A 15,787-nucleotide genomic window follows, 5' to 3' on the forward strand; every position below is an offset into this window, starting at 1 on the left:
GGCTGTTCTCATAAGGTTGCAAATCTCTTCCCCCCCTCTTCCCCCGTTGTATGAGTTAGCAATGGTATGTTACCTGCTTCTCCCTCCATCCACTCCTGACCCCCCCAGACTAAATAATGTAACTTAGTCCCATTTTCACAAGTGATTTGTCAGTCTTCAGGCTTGTATGCAGCTAAATTAAGATAATGTGCTATGAATGCAACTCAAGGTCCTCGTCTTTCAGTTACTTTTAATACTTACTAATAAAAATATATTGTAGTTTCATAGCACTTTAGTTTTAAAAACAACTTAATGGATCCTAATTAACCCTCACACTTCCCTTGTAAAATAAGAAATTGGCAGTTCATAGCTGAGGAAACAGACCTAAAGGTTAAGTGAGGTGCCTTAGTCCACCAAGTCAGCTTTAGGATCATCTCCTTTCCCATGTCAAATCAATATTAAGTAAAGTTCTCTTCTAATTGACAGCTGGGGACTCTGGGAGCAGGGAACCATTATGCAGAGATCCAGGTTGTGGATGACATCTATAATGAGTATGCTGCCAGGAAGATGGGCATTGACCACAAGGGACAAGTGTGTGTAATGATTCACAGTGGCAGCAGAGGCCTGGGCCACCAAGTTGCTACAGGTATATTTTGTGATAACGTGCTACTTTCTATCTTCTTCCAGGTATTACAAAACTTTTGTAATGCTTTGCAGCTTGCTCACAACAAATACTATTCTAATAAAACTTGATTTGACAATGGTCTTGGCCCTGAACGCCATGTGGCTGGGGGGCCACAGTGAGCTCCCACAGGCAGTGGCAGCAGCAAGTGGGGAGCTCCTGCAGGCAGCCATAGCGTTTGGCTACAGTGCCGGAGTGTGGGGGGGAGTTGTGAGTGCCAACCAATGGTTGGCAACCACCTACAGATGCTGCCAGCAGTGTCAGCGGCAGCCAGCAGTGATCGCGGACTGCCAGCAGTGTTAATGCTGCTTTTTTTGTGGGGGTGCACTGCCAAGCTTGCGGGGTGCACATGCAGATTATTTCTGAGGCAGAAATAATAGGAAGAGAAGAAAAGGCACTGTAACTCATTAGTGCAAGAAGTCAATATCTCGCGTGCGCGTGCGTACACACATACACACACTTCCTTTTCTTTTCTCTCTAAAGATAGTGTTGAAAAGTTCTGTACAACATAAATTGTTATACCGCAGATTCACTTTAACCTCCTCTCTATAGCCAGAAAGTTCAATGATCACCTTTGGGGGTGAGGGGAGGAGAGGTAGATGCTTTGCAATCCAAAGCCTTCTGAAGTTCAATGGAAGTCTTTCCACCAACTTCAGTGAGCTTTGAATCAAAAGCCCTAATCTAATCTTTGAAGAGAGCTGCATATCTTGTCTATAAATTCAGACTTAATACCCTTCAGCGCAAAAAGATGCATGCTACTTTTGTTTCACATGTTTTCCCCAGATGCATTGGTGGCCATGGAGAAAGCTATGAAACGAGACAAGATCATAGTGAATGATCGCCAGCTGGCATGTGCCAGGATTGCTTCTCCAGAGGGACAGGACTATTTAAAAGGAATGGCTGCAGCTGGGAACTACGCATGGGTTAACCGCTCTTCCATGACTTTCCTAACTAGACAGGTAGGATTGGGGTGCTGGGAAGCAAGCACTTTGGTGCTTTTTCTCTGATCTTTGGAGCAAAGTGAAATATATAATTAAGCTGCAGCAACTGAACATTAATTGAAACATGGACTTTTTCTGCTGCTTCTGCTATATTTGGTTGGTGGCTTTATCATGGTCTTTAGTCTTCCAGCACCTCTACTATTAAACCCCAAATGTCTCTCAAGGTTAAGTCTTTTCAAAAGTGTCTTTAAAACTTCTATAAATGGAACGTGAGCATTTCTGCCAGTTTTGAGGGGGCATTCTTTCAAATAGAGTAACACATCTGACCCCAGCGTTCTTTCCTGCCTAGGCAGGGGGGTCAGACTCGATCTGTTGAGGTCCCTTCTGACCCCAGCATCTATGAAACTTAACCTTTTATGCATCTCTCTCTCTGCTAATCCTTCTGGGTTTCTAAAGCGTCCTGCTTGCTTGATACCTATTTCTAAGACTTTAAGAAAGATCACAACTGCCTGGGAACAGAGGGCTGGTACAGTCCAGTTTTTAAATACGACCCAACTCCTAAAGCTGCTGCACCCATTTGCACTAAGATGGAATTTGGCTCTAGAATAATGGAGTGTGAACTGATTGTGGTGCCTTACTTGTCATGTCATTTTATTTGCATTGTTGCTCTGTTATGCCATACTGTTTCCCTGTAAATAAGCATTTTTTCAACAGTGTTTCTGCTTTTTAAGTCCTGCAAAGCCTTGAGACTTTTTTTAGCAGCATTAAGGAATCATTCCCATAGTTAAGTCTAAACTTTCTCTCTTAGGCCTTTGCCAAAGTCTTCAACACGACTCCTGATGACCTTGACATGCATGTGATTTATGATGTGTCACACAACATTGCCAAAGTGGAGCAACATGTGGTGGATGGAAAAGAGCGAACCCTGCTGGTGCATAGAAAAGGATCCACTAGAGCTTTCCCCCCTCATCATCCTCTCATTGCTGTTGATTACCAGGTACAGTTAACTTGTGGGAGATGGAGGTAAGGGTGGATTTGGGGGACTGAAAAAGCCAGGCTTCTGTTCCTAATGAAGGAAAAATGTGCTGAGTTTGCACAGTGAACACTAGTCAGAACTTGGATGGGTGTCAGTAGTGATCCTTAGGGTTGTATGGGATTCTGAACCACTCTGACTCATCTTCCCCACAACACACAATCACCTGAATGACCTTCAGTGGATCTGCTGTTGTCTGCTCAGGAGGGCAGATTGTGTTGGTTTGCCTTGCCTCCTTGTTGAAAATGAGCACATTTGCATATGCCCTTTCTAGGCTGTCCAAGAGTCCTGGCACATTCACCTTAAGCTTGCCAGCATTCTTTTTATGGTATGTGAACTTCAAACTCATTCTCCGGAGCCAGGGTCTTCATGCCTGCACCTCACTCCCCGCATCCTCTTCCCTCTCCTATGTTAATTTGCAATTGTGTATGCATCCCCAGCTGACTGGACAGCCTGTGCTGATTGGTGGGACTATGGGTACCTGCAGCTATGTTCTTACTGGTACAGATCAAGGCATGACCGAGACCTTTGGAACCACTTGCCATGGAGCTGTAAGTAGGGGTGGGGAAGGAATAAGATTGGGTTTTTTGTGGGGGAGGGGGTTTCAGACTAATCCCTCCTGCTCAAGTGGTGTCTGGTGTGCTGTGAACTAGGTAAGGGGCAGAGTTCCCATGTGCCTGGCCATGGTGTGCTTTATGTATTTTACAGCACAAAGGGGAGCTTTTGGATGGCTCTGGAGGAAGTAAAGCTCCTGGCAAATCAAAGAGGGGAAGACACAACCCTGCTATCAAGGGCTGGTAGCCCAGAATTTAGAACTAAAATGAAAACCTTTATCAAAAAGCTGCATGGCCATCCCCCTAGTGCAGGGGTCAGCAGCACATTGCCTGTGGGCCATATCTAGCCTGTCAAGCAGTTGGAACAAGTCCATGAAGTCAGGATATCATTAGTGACTTGGCAGCTGGTTGGTGCTGCGTGGGGGAGCAGTGGCAGCAGTACTACCTGGGGAGGAGGTGGTGTCTAGTAAAACCTCCAGTTGTTCATACTGATTTGCTGGAATCTTGAGGACGCACACACAGTGGATTGTGCATGTAATAGATACCCCATAGCAGTAATGCTTCAAGATGTGTGACTTTTTAGAAGCCCTAGCATCTACAAGTTGTACTCTTTCCTGTGTCCTGGCTCACTCCAGGATACCTAGTTTCATGCATTGAAGACACTTCTTGTTATCTGGTGTTCATTTCTGAAACACACCCTGCTAAATATTACTCAGTTGATTTGTTAATTACATGAAGTGCATAGCACTAAAAACAAAGTTTGAGCAAGATGGGATCCATTGAGCTTTCTACTAGTTTGCATGTGTTTTGTGCATCATTGCTTCTCCAAGTGCTCCCTTAAATGAAATAGCAAGGAGTTTTGAGTTCATGTTCAGTGTGCATCTCCTAATAATGTAATCGTCATTCTTTGTAATGGCTAAAGTTTGTAATGTGCTAAAGTTATCTCAAACTATTGTTTAGGGTCGTGCACTATCCCGAGCCAAATCCCGACGTAACTTGGACTTCCAGGATGTGTTAGACAAACTGGCTGACATGGGCATTGCCATTCGTGTTGCTTCTCCCAAACTGGTCATGGAGGAAGTAAGTCTTATGTTTGACTCTTGGTATATATGGTACTATCCAGTGGTAAGCTGTCCACTGGCACAAAGGTAGGTACAGCTGCTTCATTTTCTGATGAACTGTCAAAACATCCAGGCATAACACTGAATATTTTTACCTGCCTTTGGAAAGGCCGTGGCTCCTGAAAGCCCTCCTCTGAGGTTAGGAATAACTACTTATTTTGCAGAAACTTGACACCAGCACCACACATGCTTTTGAATGACTTTGCACTTCCTCTGTTCTTTTTTTTGATGTTGATTTAGCTCTAATTTCATTTTGTCCTGCTTTTTACCCTGAAGAGAATTGGCAATATATAGAAGTTTTGCCTTTTAGGATACCTTGAACTCTTGTTATATAACGTGAGGTATGAGAAGGAACTCATTTTAGGGTTTCTCATGTATGGAAAACCTGCTTCTTGAACACCTGCCAATTGTGTTGGGGATTTTTTGAGAAGGATGCTTTAACCAAGGTGCAATTTGAATGTTTGTAATGAACCTGCATTCAAAACAAGCCCAGTCAAGTTCTTTGTCAAAATATGTATGTTAAGAAGAAACTCCATGGGGCTTTCCCACCTGGTGTCAAAAGTAAACCTTTTTTCTAGACTGCAAAGATCTTCCAATGGGAATTTCTCTACTTCTACAGAGACTAGGAGGATAGTAAAGCAAAAGTTGTATATTTAACTGTGTGCCTTTCCTTTTTTTTCAGGCACCAGAATCCTATAAGAATGTGACGGATGTGGTGAATACGTGCCATGCTGCTGGCATCAGCAAGAAGGCTATCAAACTGAGACCTATTGCTGTTATTAAAGGATAGAAACTGACTGTGACATTGGCAAAATTGTTGGCATTACAAGGCCTTCCCCAGAACTGACAAACATCAACTTCCCAGACCTCTCGACAACAGAGTGCTCGCATACTGTGCTCCCTTTCTTTGGAAATGCAGGCAGACGAGAACACTGCTAGTCTTACCCAGACTCTTAAAACTAACTCTCTTGTTGCTGGATGCACTTTACCCCTGGCGAGGGGGTAAACAAAACATTCTGTTGTTCTGTGTGCAATGGTCCCACAAACATGCATGAAATTCCATTAGCAGAACTGCAGATCTCACTGGGGCAGACTGTCCATAGTTAGCCTGCAGACTTCAGTAAGTACGCCCTCTGTCAGAAGAAGTAGTATGTGAACTCTGTTCTCTTAGCCTTATTGGCTTTGGAATTTCCAGGCACCACTTCTACCATATGATCCACAGAACTTCTTGCAATGAAAGGATGTTCTGGTTTCAGAAGCTGGTCTGCATTGTGCTGTATGCAGCATGCTGGTACCTGGCTAGTAAATGATTGAAGAGGAGGGAGTAGTCTAGCCACTCCTTTCTTTTGAGGCTGACTGGCTAACAAGGGGTCAGACACAGCATCCTTTGTTTTCCAGCTAAAACTTTAGCCCATGTATACTGACTTGATGTTGGCAGGTGTTGCATAAGTTTCATGGAAATACTAGTGTTGGGTATGTTAGGTTTTATATTACCCATGGATGTTATGACTTCACTAACAGGTGTACTTGGCATAAGCCTCAGAGGCCCACCTCTGTAGGAGGTGGATGTGCTAGGTCAGCCTTCTGTCCTCCTTGACCTGCAGATCCAAATGCAGGTTCAGGGCTGAATATCAGTAATATAATTTCAGACTGACCAATTAGCCAATTTGTTTTCATTTATGTTTAGTAATTATGGGAGTTGAAGGGCAGGTCACCAAGACTGGTGAGTGTCTGGGGAATTTACAAATAAAATGGGAAGATGGTGACTGTCATATGTTCACTATGTTACTGAAACACCCAATTTCTTTTCCTTTTTCCTCTTCTTCTCTTCCCCCTCCCCCAAAAAAAAATTTAAAAAAAAAAAAATGGAAGTGCTAATGCCAGTCTAGAAACTGATAAAAGATTTCAGGTTATAGTTGTGCTAATCTGTTTTGCATGTCTGACTTGTGCAACTTCTTGTTTCCTTGGCACTCTGGGGGCTCTGTTTTGTTTTTGTTTGGTTGGGTTTTTTTTTTCCCCCATTCAGATTAGTAATAGTTTAAATAACTTTATACACTAGAGCTTAATGTCTTTGACTAAATTCTTGTCCACCACTCTTCACCCTTGAGTGAAGCTTATTTGTAAATCTAAACTGTAGACACTAGAGGGTGCTTGGACCAAAAGGTTTTAAATTTTTGAACAGGTGCCAAAGTGTAACCCTAACAAGAATGACCATAAAGAGGTGCAGAATCTCCCTAGCAGTACAGCCTGGGCTTGCCCAATGTGAAAATGTTGTTAATTCAAGGAACAACTTTTATTTGAAGCCTATAACTGAATGGAATTTTGGTTCTTTTTCTGTGACCTAACATTAGCATTGGGGGACTAGTTTGCCCCCCCCCCCCCAGTCTTAAAAGTTCAAAATGAAAAACTTCTTTCATTTTTGACAGGTTCAGAGATAATTCACCCTTACAATTGCACTAAATGTTTTCCACTGGGCCTAATTCAGATAGCCCTAGACAAATTGGAGGATTGAGCCAAAAGAAATCTCATGAGGTTCAATAAGGACAAGTGCAAAGTCCTGCACTTAGGATGGAACAGTCCCATGCACCAATACAGGCTGGGGCCTGACTGGCTAAGCAGCAGCTCTGCAGAAAAGGACCTGGGGGTTATAGTGGACAGTAAGCTGAACACAAGTCAAATGAGCCATTGTTGCAAAGAAGGCTAATAGCATATTAGTGGGATCATTGCTAGTGGATCAAAGATTATTCCCCTTTTCAGTACAGTGTCCAGTTTTGGCCCCCCACTAGAGAAAGGTAGTGGACAAACTGGACAGAGTCCAGCGGAGGGCAATGGAAGTGGTTAGTGGGCTAAGGCACGTGGCTTCTGAGGAGAAACTGAGGGAACTGGGCTTATTTAATCTGGAGAAGAGAAGACTGGGGTGGGATTTAATAGCAGCCTTCAGCTACCTGAAAGGTAAAGGATAGAGCTAGACAGTTCTCAGTGGTGGCAGATGACAGGACAAGGAGCAACAGTCTCAAGTTTTACATCAAAGCTGATGTGCCTCAGGCCCCACACACTGCTGGGGACAGCTCTGAGGAGGATAGTAAAACACTGGAACAGGTGACCTAGAGAAGTGGTGGAATCTTCATCCTTGGAGACTGGGGATGGTCATGCTTTGAGCAGGAGGTTGGACTAGATCACCTCCTGAGGTCCCTTCCAACTCTCACTTTTCTGTAGTCCTGTGCTTCTGATATTTGCACTGGCTTCCTTCCATTGTTTCCCAATTCCAGCATGACTGAGTTCGGAATAAATCTCGTTGGACTTGAGCGCGCATTCCAAAGACAGATTTTGACTTGCAGCATTAGTTGCTGCTTTCCATCCCTTTGTGGTAATGTGAACTTCTGGCAGACTGCTAACATGTGGCTGGGGTAAACATAATTCTTTGTCAGCTTATAGTGCCTGTCTTTGGACACGTAACTTTATTTCCTGCCTAACCTCATTCATTAATTTTTATGCTGTCATGGAGCATGCAGTTCCTAACGGGACTGGTCTATGGGAATTGCATAGCACATCTACATATAATGTCTGCCAGCAGCCAATGCAGTAAAATTAGTGTTTATATATAAAACTTTCTCCTTTACTGAGAGCCAACAACTGGCTATACAAATGGGGGGTTGATATAAGCAAAGCTAAACAAGAATGACTTAAGGAATAACCCCACTGAAATTCTGGGCTTTTTGGAATGGAGGGATACCTTGGGAGGTTTTTTTAAGGGTTTCAGGAGATATCTGTAACTTTGATTCAACAAAATTTTCCTCTCTTCACCAGCACCTGTTACTACAGATATGCCTGCTGTTATATACAAAAGGCCTGGAATTTGATTCTAGCATAAACAGCAGTGTTATCTACTCATGGTGCACCCAGTAAACTTGTACAGGTTCTGTTTCTGACATTCTCTATTGTAGCGGTAAATCACTTAAAAGAAAAATATGTTGGGCTTTTGTACTGCTTCTAGATGTTGTACCAGTGCAAGAATGGCACTTGTCTCTAGAGCTTTAAAAGGTCAGAGAATAGCTGTATGGAAACTTTTTAAGGTTTAGGTTAGAAGCCTCATGTCTTAATCTTCACTCTTAAACTGTTCCATTTTGGGGTTTGTGGCTTTTCAACGAAGAAAACATGACTTGCTGAGCTGCGGTTGAAAGCAGAGGAACAGTGTTGCCAAGGCACCTGCTCGTCTCTCCCCCACCCGCATTCCAAGTTCAACACTGCGTCTATACCATGTTTAGTACCATATTGGAGACTCCCTTTTTGGTCCCCAGTGGGTTTTTTTTTCCACCCCTCCTCTCTTTCTGCTTTCAAAGTGCTCCTCTTAATTCATGCTGCTTCCTTCCTCGCTGGTGGTCCCACTGCACTCTGGCCTATGAGGAATGTGCGATCTCTGGTGCAGGTAGTCGGGCTTCTCTGCTGTTCTTTGTTCCTCTCAAATGTAAACACACTTAACTAGCCTCTCCCTCCTCTTCAAAGCCACCAAACAAAGCAATATCCCTCCTGGAGCATGTGCCAGCATGTACTCTTGCTTTCAAAAGGAAGAGTTCAATTACTCAGAGGGCCTTGCCTGCAACTGGCACTTGCTGTTCTCATACTGGCTGTTTTCCTCACTAGCAGGCCCTCAGCCCTCTCCATATTAAGAGGCAACCGTGGGAGTTTGGAGGCAAATGACACAGGTGTCTTGTCCCTGAACAGGACTGTGTGATGAAGAACTAAAGATGCCTGCAGCAGGTGCCTTCCTTACTCTTCCTTCCTACCCTGCCCCTGTCCCCTGATCCTTTTTGACCCAGAGACAGCAATAGCACAGTTGCCAGCTACTTACTCTTAAAATATTCTCATTGATTTTTAAGCTAACTTGGAGATGCTTTTTCATTTGCCTTTAGGATGCTTTGGGGTCCCACTCTTTCTTTTTTTCCACAAGTTTTTCTTGAAATCATAGTGGGATGGAAACTTAAAAAAAATTGCAACTCTTCCCCAGTCATGCCTTTTGGAGCTTGAAGAAAACCACGAAGAGTACAGAACTTGTCATTTGTTTAAAATGACAAGAAATGGCAACATCACTTATCCTTTGGATAGGAGCAAACCAAGGGTGTGCCTGTACTGTTAAACAACTTCAGACCATTTTTTCAGCCCTATGTATACTAAACAGTGGTGCATCTGCCTACTACTGAACACTCCCTTCCAAAAGCACAAAACCAAGGATTTTGGTTACCTCAAAGATAAAGTTTAAAATGTGAATTAACATCGAGGATTAATCTCAGAAATTTGCAGGTAGGGAAATGGAATTGTCACTTCCAAATGTTTGGTTCAGGATCTGCGTTACATATTAGCATATCTTTTGGCGTAAGACTCATGGTTTGAGTCTAGTGGAAAGGTGATATTAGATCTGGCTGGTTAGTTGACTGAAAACTAGGGCTCAACATCTAGCCTGTGGGCCTAGTACAGCCCACAAAGCTGTCATCCAGCTTGTGGGGTTCCCCATGTATCCAGAAACTTGGTGGCAGGGGATGGGTAGCATTATTAACTGCCATAATTTTTATATTCATTATACTTAATGCTGCCTTTTCTCACCCAATGCCAAATTTCCAGACTTGTAGAGAGCCCTGTGGGTTGAATGACATCCCCATGCATGGGGCCATTCTAACTGAATTCAGCATGCCACAGCTGCATCCAACACACAGGGTTGCACCTGCAAACTGACCCCATACACCAACCCCATGCTGGATGTGGCCCATAAACTGGCCCCATACTACTCATCCAGCCTGTGGGGCTGTAAGGTTGAGCACCACTGCTGCAAAACTAAGAAATGTTAAGTTCTATGGTTTTAATATGGGACTGTCTTTACTTAGCAGTTAACTAACATTTTACAAACTTCAGTCAGTTCTTCCTTGCAACAAGCATCAGAGGGAAAGAAGAATTATTCTTGTCTGAGAAGCAGGAAAGCAGAGGCACTAAGAAGTTGCAGCTTGTACGAGCTGTACTTCTGAGTTCAAATCAGTTGGCACTGAAGAGTTCTGGCTTCTGATTCTCTTCAATCCACCAAAATGTGCACCATGAAAACAGACTTCTGCCCATCCCTCTTTGGAAAAACTGGATGAACCTGTTCTCTGTGCTGTATATCAGGAATTAGTCTGAAGAAGGAATGACTAGGAGGATTTTAGATTTTCTACAATAAGCTGCTCCCCAGAATGTATTAGATAAGTAGCAAACTACTTGAGGCAACCAATAGAGAAGCTTCTGGCTTCATGGCACCTCTCCCCTACAAGGTATGCTAGCCACTAATCATTTTACCAAGAGTGACCTTGGAGCTTCAGCTTTGTGTGTGTGTGTGTCTCAGAACCACAACCAGACTCCATAGTTGGCCTGAAGTTACTATTTTGTTCCAGTGCAATTTGTGTTACTGTAGAATAGGGGTGTCAGACTCTCTTCCCTGGGCAAGAGCTCATCCACAGCTGGATCCACAGATCAAGCAGCAGCTGCAGTGGGTACAGGTCTAGGGTCAGAAGCACAGGTTCAAGTGATGGAATGGGTCCAGGGGCTGTATCTACACAGTTCTTGCCTACTCCCTGTAGCCTATGGCTATGTCTTTCAGGGTCTGGGGACCATGAATTCTGTTGCAAATTATGCCTACTGGCCATGCCGCCAACTTATGATAGCCAGCTAAAATGGTTCCACAGGCCAGATGTGTTTGGTTGATGTTATTTGGTTCAGTAATTATGTGATGTGTGTTGATGAGTGTGCCCTCTGGCATCTGGGACCAGAGCAAGGTCTGGTGCCTTTGCTGGAGAGATGCTGTTTGAGGTTGGTGGGTCTGTCTATAAGCCTGAACAGGCTTATCCCCCAAAGCACCTTGAGATGGTAGTCATTTTCCACAAGGGGTTGGAGGTCATTAATGATGACATCAAGTTCAGAAAGAAATATCCTTTCTGTGGTCATTTGTGGTGTTGCTAATTTTAGTATTCATTGGCCTGCTTGGTCATTGGCTTTGCTAGTCATCTTTGTAGACTATTTGACTTTACTTTCAAATAGGTTTCACTCTTTCACTGAAGGTCTTGCAGAAGGAAAGAGATTTTATTGTTGTTGGTTTAGGACTGACAGCTGGAATGCTGCTGCTGTTCCTACCGTCTGGAATAGATGAGAGGGTGCTGGTATAAGGGACTAAGTGAGGAGGGGGAAAGCCCTTGATCACAGAAAACAACCCATCGCAGAGGCAGAACTCTGATCCCATTACAACATGAACATCATGCTGGTCTAAAATATTTTTTCCCTTTTGTTTCCAAAACTTCAGACAGAGCCAGCCCTGAAAGCACTTCTTGTTTTGAAAATATATACGCTTCTATGGTCTTCTCAGGCCAGATCCCACAGCTCTTCCATTAATGGACAAGATGCAATCTCTAGGAAGAAACATGCAGTCTCATTTCTTGAGATTTAACATGTGCAATGCTGTCTTCCAGGCAGAAATTCTGATGACCATCAATAGCAACCAAAAATACCATCAGAATCTCTTTGTTCTCCTCCCCTCCCCGCCCCCACCTGAGGTTTTGCTGGCAGCAATGTTGACCTCTGTCAAGAAAAAATGAAAGATGATCTTGAAGTTAGTGTGCTGAGCTGCAACTTGGAAAGCCTGACTTCAGCTCTTTGGTCTTAATTCAGGATTTACGTTGGCTCCCACATGTATCTGACTTGCAGCAGGTTGTTTAATCTCCCTGTGCCTTGGTACTTCATGGAGATAAATTCATCTATTCATCTGTCTTTTTCTATTTAGATTATCAAATCTGGTTCCAGGGCTATGTCTTACCATGTCTATCTACATATTGCCCTTAGCACAATGAGGACTGTATCTCTAGATACTAGATAATACCATAAGAATATAAGCAGTAGGCCTGTGCAAATAGGGACCTATTCAATTTGGGTTCGGATTTGGGCAATTTGGATGCCAGCGATTTTGTTTCAGAGCTCCAAATCGGTTTCCTGCTTCGATTTGGCCAAATCAGCTCTGAAGCTTTCACCCTGCTGCTCCTTAACACTCAAACAGCATCTCTTCAGCAAAGGCACCAGACCTTGCTCTGGACCCAGATGCCAGGGGGCACGCTCATCAACACACATCATATAATTACTGAACCAAATCAACCCGTGTCACGAGTTTTGCTTGTCCACAGCTTGAGGTGCAGGGGTTTGGGGGAAACTGTACCTATCTTCTTGAAACATGGCAGACTTTGTGGTCTTAGTAAGAGCTACCAGTCCTGCAGTTTTGACCTCACTGTGGCTTAACACACATACGTGACATGAGTTTTGCTTTCAGAAGTTTGGGGTACAGTTCCCCAGAAACCCCTGCACCTCTCACCTTGAAACTTGGCACGTGTCATGCGCTCAGCAAAGGCCACCAGCCCTGCACGTTTCATCTGAATCAGCCAAAAGATGACAAAGTTATAGATATTTCATTGATTCCCCATTATACCCTATGGTCGAATCTCCAACTCTTTTCCAACTCAATTTGGAAGCTCCGAATTGATTTGGAAAGCCTAAAGCTTCCCACAATACAATTCAGATTCATAGATTCGGCCTCCAAATCATCTCCAAATCCGAATCACGATCCGAAGCTTTGCACAGCCCTACTGACTTATTTCCTTGGCTTTATTCACAGGCTCAGCAGGGAGGCAGCAAAGACACAGCCTTGGAGGGCTTAAATAGAATTCTGTAGTGTTTTAAAAGCTAGAAAATCCTGAGAAGTCGTCATGCTTGTTTCTCCACCTCATGCAGCAAACACTGGGTTGAAGGAGAGAGGCTAGGGGCTTGTTAAGCATGAAAATGATAACACAAGCCAAAAAAATCCCATTAATAAAGATACAACTTTGGAAACTAACCATGTAGAAGCAGGTTCCTGGCTCTGTTTAAGTCTCCTTTTCAGTGCTGCTACCAGGTTATGTCTGAGCCCTCCTTTAGTATAGAGCAGGTGTTTCAAACACAAGGCCTATGGGCTGGATCTGGCATGTGTAGCCATCTGACCTGACCCTGAAGTCCCAGTCTAATTCCCTGTGGTACATGCAGCATGCACTTGTCTCAAGCACTGCATGTGGCATGTGGGTTGGACCTAGCATTGTGGGCCTCATCACCTCTATGAGCTGGCTTTGGCTGGTCCAAGTCGGGCTGTGCCAGAGTCAGCACATAGGTCCTGCTTGGCAGAGCACTGCATGCAGCACCTGCCCTGTGCTGGCTCCCCTGTGTATGACAGCCAGATCAGCCCCACGTGCCACGTGAAGCATATACCAGTTCTGAGGCTCACTATGCACATGGCACAGAGGGCCAGCACACAGCATGCACTGCCTGCAGTGCGTGGGCTGGACTTGGCAGTGCATGCAGCCCAGGGGCTTGCTCCAGGGGCAACAGCTGCATGCAGTACCCTGCCAAACAGGCCCTGTGTGTTGGCTCTGGACCCCAGACTGTGTGTATACTGATCTGGACAAGTCCCAGAGCCAACATGCAAGGCTAGTCTAGTAGAGTGCCGCATACAGCCTGTACTCTGAACTAACATCCTATCCTGCATGCAGCACCAAGTCCAGCCCATGCATCGTGTAGCACAAGCCCCAGAGTAGGGCCAGCGCCTGCTGCATGCAGCTTGGATCCAGTGTTGTAGGTGCTACATGAGGCACAGGGGCTTGGTCCTGATTTGGCCCATGGGACTGGATGAGTTTGACACCCCTGATATAGGGGACTCCAGTTCAGCATGGATAAAACTTCTGTGCAGAATGCCTCCCCTTCCCCACCCCTCCTTTTTTTTGGTTTAAAGTGCACACTCAAGTGAATTTGTCGCATTGTTTTGGCTTAAGAAACAGGAAAAATGAAGGAATTTAACTTTTCTCTTGGTTTCAAAACAAACATTTTGCTTTGGGATGAATGAAATTCTCTGTTTCAGCCGGATTTTTTTGTTTGTTTGCGTTTCAGTGAAGAAACCAGAACAAGTTTTCATCTTGCAAGCTTCATCTTTTTTAATTTGCTTTAGGTCAGAATATAATGGACAGCATAAGAGGGGTTTCTGGAGAGCAAACCCCTGTAGAATGGCTCCTTGGAAGTTATCCCTGCTAGTTACCCACCATCACAACTGAGAACAGCCTTAAGGCCTCTCTAACTTTGTTTCAGGAGCTAGGTCAACACGCAGCAACCTCTGGTAGCAGTGTCCATCTATATTCTTTTCCTTCCCTTTCCAGGTACACTGGGCATGCCTCAGACATCTGGGGACCTGACTCTTAAAATATGTCTCCTTTCTTCTGTCCTCCTCCCTTCCCAATTGATCTACTTGCCATTTCCTAGCACTAGGGAAATTCCAGTCTCTGTGAAATTCTGGATGAAAGGCTAAATTCTGTTTGTGTTGTGCTCAACTCTTGTTTCACAACACTGTCTTTTCAATAGCACCTCTCTTTGATGACTCAGTCAAAGAATTTTAATCTCCTCAGTCTGTCTGTAGTTGTAAAATATAATACCAGTGAGGTTGATCTTATTTATCCTGCGGCCATGAAAATGTTGTCAGAAAAAAAAGGATACACCGTATTGAGGAGCAGAATGCTGCTGCTGGGGAGGATTTTACTTGAATGTGGCTTTCAATTCTAAACACTTCAAATGGAAATTTCCCTTTTTGAAGTGAGTGTGTTTTCATCTTTGTTTCTTTTGGGTCCTTTTTTCCTCCCCCTTTTAAGTAAGCAGCTAAAAATTTTGTTTTTCATTTGTAAGTGAATTATCTCCTGCCACAGCTGTCACATCTGCAAAGGGCTGACAGACTTGTCTAGGAACAGGGGTTACTTATAACCTTCCCCTCCCCACTGATTCCTATCGCAGATCTACGCTTGTCAGTGCTGTTCACCTGCAGCACCTCCTCCTACCCATGTTCCACACCTTCGCCAGTGCACCAACTGGTAGCACCCCCTGCCATTCCAGCCCTGAAACTGAATTCTCCTCCACTGGCACAGGAAGATGCAAATTGTGCCAGCAGGGGCTTTGCGTATCTGAGAGGAATGTATGAGGCTTTGTAGCTTTCACAGAGTCCTCTCACAAGCTTCACCTGGAAATGGTGGCTGTGTCTGTGGTTCTGTTGCCTAATGCGAATCAGTTTGACCTTGCGGGCACTGAATGAAGTGGACCTCCATCTGATTCTGGCTCTGAATGATTGCTGCATGGCACAAGTGGGATGTACCCTCTGTGAAGGCAGGCAGGCCTACCATTGTACCTGGCTACCCATTCCTACCAGGGACTAATCTTTAATCGCATCTTTATTTACTGCAGTCTCCTCCCTTGGTTGCTCGGAGGGCCTTATGGCTAAGGGCAACCAAAACTCAGAGGCATCTAAACCCCATGCCTCCAGGTTTGGGCCTGCAAGTAGGATGCCCGCCAAAGATTTTGGAAACATCTGAAGCCCCAGGTGCAGGCGGAGGATGTTTGCTGGTAGTAGAGGCACTTAT

General features: G+C 44.4%; 1 protein-coding gene across 1 annotated transcript in view; it reads left to right on the plus strand.

The window, feature by feature from the left end:
• The window catches only part of RTCB (RNA 2',3'-cyclic phosphate and 5'-OH ligase), a 23,345-nt gene extending 17,268 nt beyond the window's left edge, over nt 1–6,077 (plus strand). Inside the window, exons 7-12 of the mRNA XM_019515324.1 lie at nt 466–625; nt 1,445–1,620; nt 2,411–2,599; nt 3,076–3,186; nt 4,150–4,269; nt 4,993–6,077. Of these exons, the coding sequence (XP_019370869.1) occupies nt 466–625; nt 1,445–1,620; nt 2,411–2,599; nt 3,076–3,186; nt 4,150–4,269; nt 4,993–5,100 (864 nt within the window). The 3' untranslated portion in view covers nt 5,101–6,077. The remainder of the gene's footprint in view (nt 1–465; nt 626–1,444; nt 1,621–2,410; nt 2,600–3,075; nt 3,187–4,149; nt 4,270–4,992) is intronic.
• The last annotated feature ends 9,710 nt before the right edge of the window (nt 6,078–15,787 follow it).

Source organism: Gavialis gangeticus, unplaced genomic scaffold, assembly GCF_001723915.1.
Source record: "Gavialis gangeticus isolate Ggan-Ray unplaced genomic scaffold, GavGan_comp1, whole genome shotgun sequence".
In the NCBI taxonomy this organism is placed as follows: domain Eukaryota; kingdom Metazoa; phylum Chordata; order Crocodylia; family Gavialidae; genus Gavialis; species Gavialis gangeticus.